This window comes from Drosophila miranda, chromosome XL (assembly GCF_003369915.1).
Source record: "Drosophila miranda strain MSH22 chromosome XL, D.miranda_PacBio2.1, whole genome shotgun sequence".
NCBI classification, from domain to species: Eukaryota; Metazoa; Arthropoda; class Insecta; order Diptera; family Drosophilidae; genus Drosophila; species Drosophila miranda.
In genome coordinates this window covers 17,929,129-17,943,156 of record NC_046673.1, presented here as the reverse complement: position 1 = coordinate 17,943,156, position 14,028 = coordinate 17,929,129, and the positions used below count along the sequence as shown (strand labels likewise).

Sequence of the window (14,028 nt, the reverse complement as noted above, 5' to 3'; positions counted from 1 at the left end):
ATTTTGTTTAAAATATATTTCATATTTCAAAAAAATATTTTTAGCTTTTAAAATTAATTATATTTAATATTTAAAGTAATTATTTAACATATTATTTTGATTTTTAAGTTTTAAATACTTGGATTAAATAAATGAAAAATGACTTAAATAAATTTTTGTTTTTATTTTTTTCTTGATTTTTATTTTTTAATTTATTTTTTAATTTATATTTTTAAAATTTATTTTTTACTTCTTATTTTTTTTTTATTGATATTTTATGTTTAAATCAAAGTGAGTTCACTTTAATTTCCGCATGTTTTTATAAAAAAATATTTATTTTAATATTAATATCTGTGTGTTTCCTTTTACCCTGCCACTTTTCTCTGAGTGTATACTAAATGCTAGTCAGTCCCATCTTTTCAATATGTTAAATTTCAATCATAGGGTATCAACGCTTCGGTCGCTGATGTCCGAAGCCTTCCTCCTTTCTTGTTTGTTGCCTCGAAATTCCACACGGTGTGTATGGCTGACGGTTGACGGAAGTTGAATTGCAAATGAAATTGTGAACAGTTCAGATACGAGATACGCGGCTTTAAGGTTGAAATGCATTCGACTCGCGACAACATTTCCCGCACCAACAAAAAACAACCGAAAAATCGGTGGCCATCAAACGAGAAGCGTGAAAAAAAAAAAATGTCACGCAGTCGCCGCAGAAGCAGCTCATTACAAAAGCTTTAAATGCATACAAAACGAGCCGAAGTCTCGTATTCATTTATTTGGCTTGAATAAATTGTTGATCAAATGGGGAAGATGCCTTCAAATGGGATTCTCTATCTACTAGATGTATCGCTGCGTCTCTTTGGGGATCGAGTATGTGGGATCGGCTTTGGTTGAGTAATTCATGATTCGGAACATAAGTCAATTATTCTCAAGCTTTATTTTGATCTTGGTCCTCAACGAAACGAAGCCTCAACCTCATCTTTCACCTCAACAGCTACCGTGTATTTGTTGAGCCTTTGCTTGGAGCCAGGCCTTCTTTGACCGGATTGATCATTTGTGCTATCTTTCTACGAGATTGGCCATCTTTAAAATTATGAATCACTGCTCCAAAGATCGATAAACCGATTCAAGGAACACAGAAGAAAGACAGGGGCTACTCAGCAAATTGGGGCCCAAGTTCTAAGATCCGTGCCGACCACACACCCGTATTTTTGCTGAGGTTGAAAAAAAGTTCAGTTCTCTCTCTACGAAATCCACATCGAAAGATAATGACAACTGCGAGGGCAGCCCGCGAGGGGAAATACATGAAACATCATCAAAATGCAAGAACAAAGGCCAGGAGGCGGCTGTCCACCGGTGTCCCCCATCCGGTTTTCATTGGTTTTCGCAGAAATGAAAACAAAACGCATCTTAATTGCAGATTGAATAAAAACAGATGACTTATTGATGCATTAACATATAAGGGACACATTTACCAGGGAAATCGAGCTGTTGTTTTTTTTTAAAGAATTTTCTTTCAACCCAACCACGAATTTAGCTTTGAAATAATTATCCAGTGCAACAACACCTTGCGTTTGCGTGCAAACAGCGGACGCAACCCGATCGACACATCGGTTGCTGCAAATAACAGAGGATTGTGTGCGCTTAACAGCACTAAATGTTTTCTCTGTAATAGAAATAAAAGCATAGGCTTTTGTATTAAGAGTTGTAATAAGCCCTTGATCGCCCAGATCAAACGGAATGGATTCTTTGTGTTGGACTCATTTCCTTGTAAATGCAAGCCATCTGCCCTTGCTCAAAAACAGCATACCCTTGCCTATCCTTTTGCCAGTAACTGGTGAAGGATTCCGATAACTGATTGGAGATCAAAACACTCAATAGAGTGTCATCCCATCCATGCCAATCAATTCCCATCCAAACCACCAACGGCACGCCCACACAGACCTCTTTCCCTCGGTCAAAATTAATGCCTGGACCAGAAGACAGCTCTTTTGATCGATTGTGCCCCCAGAAACCTTGGAAGACTCTCTGCTCAAAACAAAAATCTTTGCCAAGCCCCTGGCTACGCCTCAGCATTTGAGAGGATTTGAAGCTGCGACTATGAACCTAATAACAAAAAAAAGCATACACTGAGAAAAACAATGGCATAGTAAAAAGAAATACACCCATGTTTAAATCAAATCTTGGGAATTACAGGAAATTCGCTTAGAAATATTTAAAATTTAAAATTTAAAATACAGCACTTATTTAATATAAATATTAAAAAAAAAATATAAATTAAATTTCTAGGAACTATTTTTAATCTTATAATGAAAATATTTCATTTAGATATGAAATATGCAAATTTATACATATATAAAAAAGATTTATTTTAGGGACCTTTTTTAATTAAAAATATTAAATATTGTAATTTTAAATACGATATATATCTTATTAGTATCTAAATGTAAGTAAAAAAAAGTTTCTTTCTATAGGAAAACTACAGATATTGTATTTATAAGTTTTTTCTATGGCTATAAATACCGGGATTGCCACTAATTTTCCGATTATATTTGCATTTTTCACTCGACTTTCATTAAGAAAAAAAACAATCGTTTGTTGCCAGGTAACGCTTTATTCGATGGCCATCTGTTAGAAATACTTTCCTTAATAGGAAAATATGTTTTCAGCTTTTGCTGTGAAATCTAGTAGCCGTTCAGAGGGCTCTTTCGAGTGGAGAGCCAGGAACTTGCTTTACAATCTAAAACCCCAAAGACTCATTCGCTTATCATCACAGAATGTATTCGGCATTTTGGAATATCTTTTGTGGATCTACTTGATCGGGCCATAAATTGTTGGCAAGAGGCATCGGAGCGCAACACAACAGAGAGAAATACTCGTCGTGTTTGTGGCATGAAAATATCAATAATCAATATCAATATCAATATTTCGAGGGCGATCCCATCCGAATGAACGAACGAACGAACGAACGGCTTGTATCAATTTCAGGTCTAATGAATGTTTCGTCTGATCTTCGTTTTGATCTCTTCTCTGGTTATTTATTGAATTTATGTTAAGGTTAAATAACAGCGTGAAATTGAAATGAGTTTTAGTTTGAGCAGCAGCAGAGCAGCTGTCCCATTCCGCTACAGATACAGATACAAGCAGCATCTTCCTCTGCTTGAGATTTCGGGGTCGGGCGTTATCTTTTCTTGGACTTATCGCCGACTGAGGAGATGCCTCGTTTCTTCTTGTGACACAGAAACGAGAAGCGAGAAACGAGAATTTTCTGTAAATTGAATGATAAGCACGCACACAGGCCTTCCACATCTGAACGATGATATGTGATGATCGTCGCCGTCGCCGTCGTCGTCCGGCAATCAATTGGGGAATTGAGGCTGAAGGTGATTCGCATTCTGGCCAGCCACTCAATTGAATCCATCTCTCTCCATCAACGCCATAAATCAATTGATATGACACTCGTGCTGCCCTTTTCCCCAATCAAAGGAGATTGGCGTCCATCGAATCGAATCGAATCGAGAGCCACTCGAGTCTCCGTCAATCTATGTGCTGCTGCAGCAATTGCATTTGGGGCGTCATTTGCGTCACTGAAGGCCTCTTCAATTAATGTTGACTATCAGATACTGTATCTCACACTTGTGTATCTGTCCGTATCCACTGCACGCGTGTATCTGTATCTGTATTTGTATCCGTATCTGAAGTCAATGCAAATTGTGTTGCCAAAGGTCAGGTCTTCTGAGTGTTGTTTATTGTATGGGATTTTTGCAGGGCTCGAAAAGATTGCAATTTTTAATAATAATTTTATAGATTCTATTTAATAATATTAAAATAATAAAACTTAAAAACAAAAAAAACCTTATCATATTTTTATTTTACTAAATTCAAAAAAAAAATTAATTATTTTTTTAATAAAAATGTAAAATTAAATTTATAAAAAATTAAAAATTTCAAATATTATTTAAGATGTACAAATTTTTTAAAGAAATTTAAAATTTAATTTTTAAGAAAATGAATAATTTCAGATATACAAATTTAAAATAAAAATGTTTTATACCAAACTTATTACATTTTAAAAAATTTTATTTTTATAAATTTTTTTTTAGTTAAAAAATTAACAGACCAAAAAGGTAGAGTTTTACAATAATTTATTTTAATTAAAAAACGTCTAAAATTTTGTTTAATTCATCTTTTTTTTAAATTTGATTATTTTTAATGTCTTAAAATATAATTGTGAGCTCTGATTTTTCGACATGAAATATCTTACAGATACAGGTAGAGATAGATATAATTGCCATCCAATCGCTTAGGGGATCTTTGTACCTGTGGAGTCGTTTTCCGGGCACTACTGTATTCCATATCTACTCTAGTCAGACTTTTACTTTCGAGAAGGCGGAGAAACCCAACAAGACCACAGAATATCTACTGTCATGAAAAGCCAACAAACAAATGCAATACAATTAGTGGAAAAGACAGGCAGAAGAGAGAGAGAGAGAGAGAGAGAGAGAGAGACAGGACAGCGAAGGAGAGACAAACAGAAAGAAAACCAAAATGAATTTTTTTTTGTTTTTTTTTGTTTGCAGCAAGCAAGCGATCGCTTGGCAACGGCAGCCAAGGCAAGAAGTGGCACCAACTTGCTGAAAAAAAAAATATATATATGTATGTGGCAGCCACAGGAGCACGGGTACGGGCACACACGGATGGATGGACAGGCGTAGCGGATGGACGGATGGACGGAGGCCTTGTTTATGAATACGCGGGCATTGTCTGAATGTCTGAAATGTGGATGCAGCAGCAGACACACAACCAGGAAGAGGCGGTGGACAGGGTACAGGGAGCTGCGAGAAGGCCAGAAGAAGCAAATATAGATATAGATACTTCTCGCCCTACACACACACACACAGGGATACAGATACAGATACAGATACTGTGCGCACAATGTTTAAAGAGCAGCAACAGGCAAAATATTGACAAATAGATTACAAGTTATTAAGGAAGGGGATGGGCAGGGGCAGGGGCAGGGAGCCATCCCACAGATAAAGATTCGTCAAGCAGGCGCGAAAAATGGAAGAAGATTCAAACATCAATATTTGTTGTGGTCTTTAATCCTTTGGTAGCCTGATAAATCCCTTAATGCTTCATTTACAGACTATATATATATTCTGGAGAATTCTTGTATAAAAAAACATGCTTCTTCCGCCTCTCACAAAAAAATGAGCTGGAATATTGTCGCGTGGGGTGCCACCACACAGCAACAACACGTGCAGCAGCGACCGCAGATACAGATACAGAGAGTGAGACGGAATTGAGGCAGGTTCGGGCTGCCGCACACTCATTGCCAATATTTGCCGAACAAATATGGTCGAAATCTATATTTAGACGCTGACGACCAGACCAGACCAGACAAGACCCGATCGATGGATCGATCGCTGGATCGTCGATCGCTGATCGTCTTCCCAGGCCCTGGCCTCGAACCGGAGCGTGGCTTTTGTTAACTGGCTTTCTATTGGAACAGTTGCTTTGGTCGACACACACACAGCCCCCAAAACAAAACCAAAAGTGCGGCTCCCACATTGTGGATTGGATCCATCGATGGATCAGCGCCGAATGCAGGCATTCGAATGTGGGCGATGGCTGAGATCATGGCTTTAGGGCTGCCGAATATCACCGAATTTCATACGGAATCATTGGGAGATCATCAGTAATTACAGCGTTTCGCCAGGAGAAAATCAGTTAAAAATGGACCCAAAGATGGTCTGAATTACATCTTTCTTTGCAGATCATTTCGAATATTGCTGATTCTTTGAGGCGTTATCTCTCAGTGTAATTTCGACATTTTCGCAGAATTACAACCTAAGGGTGGACCCTTGACCGACAAACACAGAGGGCTTTTTATCGTTTAAAAAAATTTTACAAAAATAATGCCTTCAAATTAAGCCTTTAAAAATATTTTAATCTAATAGAAAAATGTGGAATTTATGACAAACAATTATTTTTCGTAAAAAAATCGCAATGATTCACTGTGCTGAGACTTAATTTTATGTTTAATATCTTATCCAAATATATGTCGTATATATTGGGTCTTATGAGAGATTTCTTTGTACAGATTTGTTTAAGCTTTGAGCAGAGTTTGCAGAAATCCCAGAATGGATCCCAGAAAACCACAAAAGATTGCACATGTACATAAATATCTGTGTGTAAACAAATGTCTTGTGGTCATTAGTTAGCGGCCACGATCGCTATCGGGACTAAACACAGAACCAGAATGTACGGCTGCTACCTGCAGGGGAACGAGCGCAACCCATTGATAAGGCTAGAGATAATAGGAAAGAAGTACTATGACAACAGAAAATTGCATGAGAAAGACCATATCGCACAGAACTAATGGCGGTAAGCACACGCACGCACACATATGTAGGTACTTATGGACTTATCAGACGGGGCAGTCATCGGGTTTGTAGAGGAGCATCTCGAGTAATTTGGACTCTTTCGATTCGGCAAATTCGGGGAGATAAGCAGAGCCCAGTAGTAGAGGGTAGGTACTCCCAAACCAGGCGAGACAAAGAGAGAATGACAGAGAGAGAGAGAGAGATGGCAGTGGCTGATTAGCGGCAATCCGTAGCAATGTTTGGGGATACCCAGCACTTGTGGGATCTCAGGGGTGTACTGTTTTCGACTACCACATGTGAAAACCACAGATGTTTGAGAACTGGTGGAGGTACTCTCCATAATTTCAGATCACAGGGCATCCTCTAGTCGGGATGGTACGCCAAAACCATTGTTGGTGTTTTATCATCAGGTGCGGGCGCATGCGAATCCATGTCAGAGAGTGCTGGGGCAGAGGGAGAGTAGGATGTGACAACGGTGGAAGGAATGTGCGCAGGGCGGTGTAGCGGTAGAGGTGACGGCCGCGGAGAATGCAAAATGCCAGAACGATTAGCCATATTCCCAGTGTCAAAATGCATTGAAAGCGAAAGACGACACAAAAGGGAATACGGCCCAAAAAGGTGCAATGCACGCAAAAAGTAAAAGAGACAGCAACAGAGACGCACACACGCACGCATACCAGAGAGAGGGAGAGAGAGAGAGAGCGCCATCCAAAGACGGGACGGGACAGAGAATGAAAGAGGAGACGGCCAGTCGGCCAGCCCACTCACGTAGAGTTGTGGGCGCTGTCAATTTGAGTGTATGCTTACCGGTAAAGAAGCTCTGCCTGTGGCTATCCTCTTCTCTCCTCTCTGCCCTCTTTGAACTTGAACTTGCCGATAGAGGCGGCACCAGGTACTAGACAGGACAGTAGCCCTCTGGGCGATCGGATTGTGGGGGCAGGGGCGGCTCCAATTGTTTCGCGCACTCACACTCACTCACTGAAACTTCACTTTACTTTACTTTTCGCACTTAACTTTACTTCGTTTTGCTCTTTGTGTTGCTGTTGTTGCTGCTGCTGCTGCTATTAAACAATTAAAGCTATATATAATTGGGTTGTCGGAACAACACAACACAAAATAATCAGGGGGGGAGAAAAAAAATAAGAGTATTTAATTAAGCGCGACCGACGCGGGGGAAAATCTTCTTCTGCGACAAACTACGAAACGCCGGCCTGCCTGCAACGGTTCTTATGGGATGGAGAGGGAAAACTACATACGACAGGCGACTGCGACCGCAACCGCAAAACGGCGATCGCGACTATGACTGCGACTGCGACTGCGACGGCGACTACGTACGAATTAATAATGACCGTTTCGGTTTCGGTTTCTTTCGGCCGGCGCGGAGCGGCGCGGAGCGGCGCGGAGCGGCGCGGCGGCGCAGCGACTGAGATAGGCAACGACTGCGGCTGCGTCAGTGACGACAACACGACAACGACAAAAACGACGGTCCACGGCGCGGCGCAGCTACTCCGAGTGCGAACTCGAACTGAAGCCCGAAACGGCAAAGCAAAAGTAACGAAACGAAGCGCAGACAAAACGAAGAACCGAGACAGAGCAGCAGCAGCAGCAGCGGCAGTGTGTGCGATAATAGCAGCAACAACAAGTGAGCGAAACGAGCCTCAAAGGGCGAAGCTTTTGATACCCTTGCAGAGATCCATTGCCACATAGTGGCATGATGTGATTCTATGATGTGATTCTAATTGTGAAAGACTGCTCCCGGCATGTCTTATGGAATCGAAGATGCAGGCCAAACATCTCCCCATAATAGTAATACCTTCTGGAAGGATATCAAATCAGCCAGGCAGCATTACGGGATGAGTACGAACCGATTGGCGCACTGTGGTTCCAGAGTTATGAAGTACACAAGGGAAAATCTGTTGAAAGTGAAATGTTCTGAGCAGATTTTTCTAGGCAGAGGAAATTCAGTGAAGTATTCCGCAGAAATTGATCAATACGATACTATGCCTTCTAAGATTTCGATGTTCATTAACAATACTAGAAGAAGCTCTTCGTTGACCTGACCATACAGTAGTGTTCATGGAAATAGTAGTGCCGCGCCTTACAGCTTTCAAAACTGTTTTTCAGATACTTCCAGTCTTCCAAATGGAGTATTTCTACAAGAATGGGATGTAAGTATGAGAAAAAGCTGCATACTTCTTGTTTTTTATGACTTTAGACTAGTACTCACCCCTGGAATCTGTTATAATCGGTGGAAACAGAGGGCCTACCTAAGGATTCTATTTCTTAGAATGTCGATGTCTGTAGGCATCTCCCACCAAGCCATAGATCCGAATTTGGATTGTTGTTTCCATAGGAAGAAGAGGCCGGCGGAAGCTGTTATTTGCTTTCATCAATATCTATTGTATGTGTCTGGCCGGTACTCTGAATACTGGGATGCAGTACCCAAAATTATCCAAGTGCCAAGTGGCGGCCCTTCCCATAGAAAGTTCGTTAGGCGTAATAAACAAGTCACGTCGGAAACCAGATTTGTTTTGATTTTTCTCTCTTTTTCTTGCATTTCGTGGGTTTCTGTTTTTTTTGTGGATTACGCACGTTTACTGGGTCAGTGCGTCGGGTCAGGCCCAGGCAGCCCCTGCCCAATTGCCACCGATTTTGGGGGGTCAGCACTTCAGGCCGTACGCCGATAACTGTTGACACTTTGCACTGACATATTTTTGGGTTGATGCAACGTGCTCGGCTTTCTGGCATTGACCTCAATAATACTTTTGATTGGCTTCGAATGCGGAAGGTTATCGATGATTGTATTGAAATTAAATGTACCAAAAGTGATCTACAGAATATTTTGAACGCGAAGGTAACCCAACCATTTGAGACTTTTGGAACTACTTTGGGACATTCCAGGGGTAATATGAGAAAGAATTTTCCTATAATACATAGCGTCTCGCTGGGAGAGAGCGAGAGCGAGGGATGGTGCTCCCTCTAACCGCTTAGGAGTACCAGGGCCACAGTCCATTACCGATTCAGGATAACCGATTCGCGGATCACCCTGTTTTGCTCTGTTCCCCAAGGCGTATTTGAATAAGGTGAGGCGGTCATTCCCGCTCTAACTTTTGCTTTTCCAGCTGATCGTTCCAGGGCTCCTCTCCCTCTCTCAAGGGCTTCCTTTTACCCTCTTCCTCTTGCCTTTGTATCGTGTCGTCGATCTCATTCGCAAATTATCTTTGTTTTTGCGAAATTGTAATTGTTTTTTCCATGCACAATTCCAGCGACAATTCCAATATAAAAAACCACCAACAACAGCAACAATAAGAGCTTTTGTTGCTGCAACCGTTAATGGCTTTTCTGTTTACTTTTTACTCGTCCCCGAAAGCGGGGCGTGTTCTCTTTTTATTGTGCTGAATACCCTGTAGTGGTAGAAAGGTATGCCCTCATTCAACAGTGGAGAGAATTCCACACTAATCTGCTGTCGGGATGCGGATCTCTCTCTGGCACTCTCTCTTGCTGTCAACCCAAATCGGAGAAAATTGGAGATACAGTTCTCTCATTATATGATTATTATTATATTTATCCAGCCAAAGCCAATCGGAATGTTTTGCGTCGCGGCACACGTTCCTCAACATCAAGATATCCGATTCTTAGTCTCCATCTATGAAAAAAAAGTAAAGAAAGGTTTAGCCAATGTTTGAAGGTTAGTAGTTTTACAAGTACAGGCTTTTTGGCTCAGTTTGAGTCAAAAACGAAACCCAATTCCATGGAGAATTACGATCCAAAAGGTTCTTTCTATTCCACTTTCACTTCACCATCAAAGTACAGGCATAATGGGTATCTTATGGTCGTATTCCTCGACATTTATACGCCTTTGATACGTACTTGTTTCTGGTCTGTGTCCCAGTAGCAATCCATTGAACTATGCTGAGACTCTGAGACCCATTCTGAATCCGATTCTGGGCCGTTTGTGTGGGTTTCTGTCATTAAATAGTTTGCGTTTTTATTGTTTGTTGGGTTTTTTGGTTTTTGTTTTTATGCTTTGTGTTTCTTAACAATAAAACATGGGAATAACAAATGAAACGCACAAAAAAACAACTCCAGGCCGCAACAAAAAAACTCTTCAATTAGCAGTTTTTGTAGTCGCTGAATGAGCCTCCCTCCAGCCATCTCAGCAGCTATGTTACAGGGTAGCAGAAGCTGAGTCTGGGCTCAAAAGTTGATGGTCCAGCAGTCGATCAGAATACGGAGTGTATGTGCATACACTCAGAGAAAAGTGGCATCGTAAAAGAAAAATGAAGGAGCGAAATGAAGGAGGATTGAGCTAAAGCGTTAGTTGTTGCGAGTCGTGCGGAAGCCCCCCTCGGCTGGTTGAACGCTGGCGCTGGATCAAGCAAAATGGAAGCTAAATTAGGTCTGAGTATAAAAAAATAAATATATGTTCATTAAAATGGACTACTTGGTGCCGAATATACGCGTAAAGTGTAAGGAAATACATTGATTTCCAGGGCTGCAATCTGGAGCAGTTCTAGAGGATGATGAGAGATACATCTGTAAGTTGATCCTGAAACTTTCGATATAAAAAAGGTCTCCAGTAAGGCTATCCAGGGTATCCATCCGTTTACCCACTTTGAAAGCGTCTTACAACAACTGAAATTGTAAATCCCTCCGAGCAAGTGCCTCATTACGTGGTATGCGGTGTGCGGAGAGGTCATGTGAACCATTTGGAGGCAATTGCACAAGTGCAAGGGACAGAGTAGTCAACAATGGAACCTCCACAGCGGCTACAGATACCCACGAACACCTGAGCAACCATTACGGTGCCCAACCATCCAACCATCCATCCATCCATCCAGCATCAAGACGGGCCGTCGTTCCAGGTCAAGCTCCAGCATCCAGTTTGATGCTAATGGAATTTTAACGTCATCCCCATCCAACCACCATCCACTCCATCATCCACCATTCCACCAACCGAGAGCCACCGAAACCACCCATTCTTCTGCCCAGAAATAATGCGAACGTGTGGCGCATGTTGCTAATGTGTCCCTTATTAGCGGACGTAGACATTGCCATCCCTCATCCTCCCGCCACCAATCCCATCCCCCAAGTCGTTCGGACTCGACTCCCGACGCTAAGCCTCCTCCCGTACAGCTCGTACAAGGGGGGGCTAGGCTAATCCACTGGAAACATCATTTTGAGCACCTGTTTAATTGCGTTAATCACCCAGAGCAAACGTTATTGCCATCGCCATCAGATGCGGCAATGATTATGACGGCAGTCCGCGGGGTCCTGGAGCATTTTGAACTTTCGACCTCGCCTCAGCCCCCGGCCCCGGCCCCGCCCCCACTGGCCGTTTAATGTTAATCTTTATGGACATTTACAGGAAACAGTTGGCTACAAGTACATATCTGTGTTACGTTAGGCTAACGGCCCTTAATGCCCTTTAACTAGTATTTCGGCGGATCCCGAGGGGAAGACTTTCAAGACCTTTCAAGACTTCTCCATTCTAGAGGTACACTCTTGGGAGTCTAGTATTTTGTAGGGAAAACCATCCGATATCCGATAAAATCAAGCAGAATTTTCACATTCGAGTCGAGCGATTTATAGAGGCGAAGGAGGGCCACATTTTACAAATAATTTCGAATTATAATACCAAATAGTTAGAGATTAAATGATAAATACATAGTACACAAGTTCAATTTGAATTGTGAGCACTAAATATTAGTAATTTAAATACTTAAATGTTGACAAGTGCCGTCCTAATTTATGTTTATGTAATATGCTTGTCGGATATGCTTGGATTCATTCAAAATACAGCGAGCCGGAACGTTTACATACCCGATACTCAGTCAGTTTGCTACCTCGCTCCCCTCCGCCAGACGGCGCACACTGCACGAGGAAGAGTGTGTGAGAGAGAGAGAGAGTGAAGTAAGCGCGTGGGTAATCATTGCAAATTGATTTGTTCCTTCTGGCTATAATAATGATCCGATCTGATCCAGTTTCTTGTCATTTTGTCTGATTATAAGTTTTCGGTTTTATTGTAGCTTAATCCTTCGGAAGGGGACTGGGCTCTAGTCGAGTCTGCCCTCCCTGAGAACTAGGCGTCAGGCAAGACGGACAGACCCACATGGCTATATCGACTCGACTATTGATGCTGATCGAGAAATTATATATGTACCTACTTTATGGGGTCGGCAGCGCTTCCTGCTGGGTTTTACACAGGCCACATCTAACATACCCCCCTATAGTCTTCGAGTATCGTATCGAGTATGCAGACAGACCTGAAGATTAATACCTGGGTATACGCCTTCGTTGTTGCCCGGAAAGAGGCCCTAAAAATAAAAGCCACAAGATCTGAAATGTAGAGCGAAACTTCGGATCGAGGCCCATACTATTAAACCGTCCTTTGGTTCATTAATATTCTATGCTAGAGACACCTTTAGATAGATGTAAGATAATCATGAATCCATGTTACGTTTGACATACATTTTTCCGGACATTCGACACCAGCTCCGATTCTCACTTCAGTACATTTCGAGCGTTCCCTTTCGTCTGAGCTCTTGCGAACGTTCCGGTGCCTGAACTGAAATCTAAGACTGGAACTCCTTTGTGGATACGAGGGCCGATTTCAAGATGCACTTCAAGCTACTCTTGTTGGGGGATTCAGGCGTGGGCAAGACCAGCCTGCTGCAGCGCTTCATGGGCGGACGCTTCACGGCCAACTACCACAGCTCCGTGGGCGTGGAGTTGGGGATACACTACATTGAGGTGGCCGGCGAGGTTGTGCAGCTGCTCATCTGGGATGCCTCCGGGGAGAAGCGCTTCCGTCCGCTGCTGCCCTCCTACTACCGGGAGGTGCACGGCATTCTGTTGGTCTACGACGCCACAAATCCATCCAGCTTCAAGAGCTTGCCAGGCTGGCTGGACGAGATCGAAACGTTCGGCAAGCAGGACGTGAGCATTGTCCTCGTGGGCAACAAGTGCGAAGACCTGGAGAGCCGCAAGATCAGCCAATTGGAGGGAATAACCTTTGCCGACGGCAAGGGACTCGCCTTCTGTGAGGCCTCCGCCAGAAGCGGCGTCAATGTTGACCAAATCTTTGCCACTCTGTCGCTGAAGATATACGAAATCTACAAGGCCAAATGCTCTAACACCTACACGGTTTACCTGAAGCCAGACCCGGAGCAGGTCCTCCAGGACACTGGCAGTATCCGCCTGGCTGGTTCGGCGGGCCCAAAGAACACCAACAACGGCGGTTGCTGTTGGTGAAAACCCAATCAAATTTCCTTGCTTTGCGTTGCTTGTATTTTCCACTACACATCGTTTTTCTGCATCCAATTAAATTCGAATTACAGTTGATCCTGCGCTTAGCGCCAGCGCAGGACAATCATCCCTTCAATCACACATCATATGGCCGTTGTCCTAGCTCCCAATTTGTGGGGGGCTTACTTTGATGTCCTCGTGGATGCCCATAAAAGTGGGCGGCACCATCGACATGACGGGGGCGGCAGGGCGGTGGGAAAACTATCATTAAACGAACAGAAACTATGTCGAACTATTTTATTACCATAACCAGAGTTAGGGTGTCCCAACAAGGTGGGACAGGGTGGCTATCAAAATTGTTTGTTAGTTCCTAGAGCTAGGGTGTCCCAAAAACAATTGTTTATAAACAACAGAC

At 42.6% G+C, this 14,028-nt stretch overlaps 2 protein-coding genes across 3 annotated transcripts in view; one reads left to right on the top strand and one right to left on the bottom strand.

Annotated features, from left to right (window-relative positions):
• Positions 1–7,731, bottom strand: part of LOC108157844 (protein sprint) — a 110,001-nt gene extending 102,270 nt beyond the window's left edge. Inside the window, exons 1-2 of one of the 2 annotated variants that reach the window (XM_017290066.2) lie at positions 7,622–7,731; positions 7,173–7,426 (exon numbers count right to left, since the gene is read on the bottom strand). The gene's annotated coding sequence lies outside the window, so the exon portion shown is untranslated. Of the gene's footprint in view, positions 1–7,172 lie in introns of both variants that reach the window. The other variant, XM_017290065.2, reaches the window with a different exon arrangement.
• A 5,252-nt stretch (positions 7,732–12,983) lies between these two features.
• On the top strand, positions 12,984–13,619 carry LOC108151777 (GTP-binding protein ypt1). The gene has a single exon (XM_017280624.2). It carries the CDS (start codon positions 12,984–12,986, stop codon positions 13,617–13,619), a length of 636 nt encoding a protein of 211 aa, XP_017136113.1.
• The last annotated feature ends 409 nt before the right edge of the window (positions 13,620–14,028 follow it).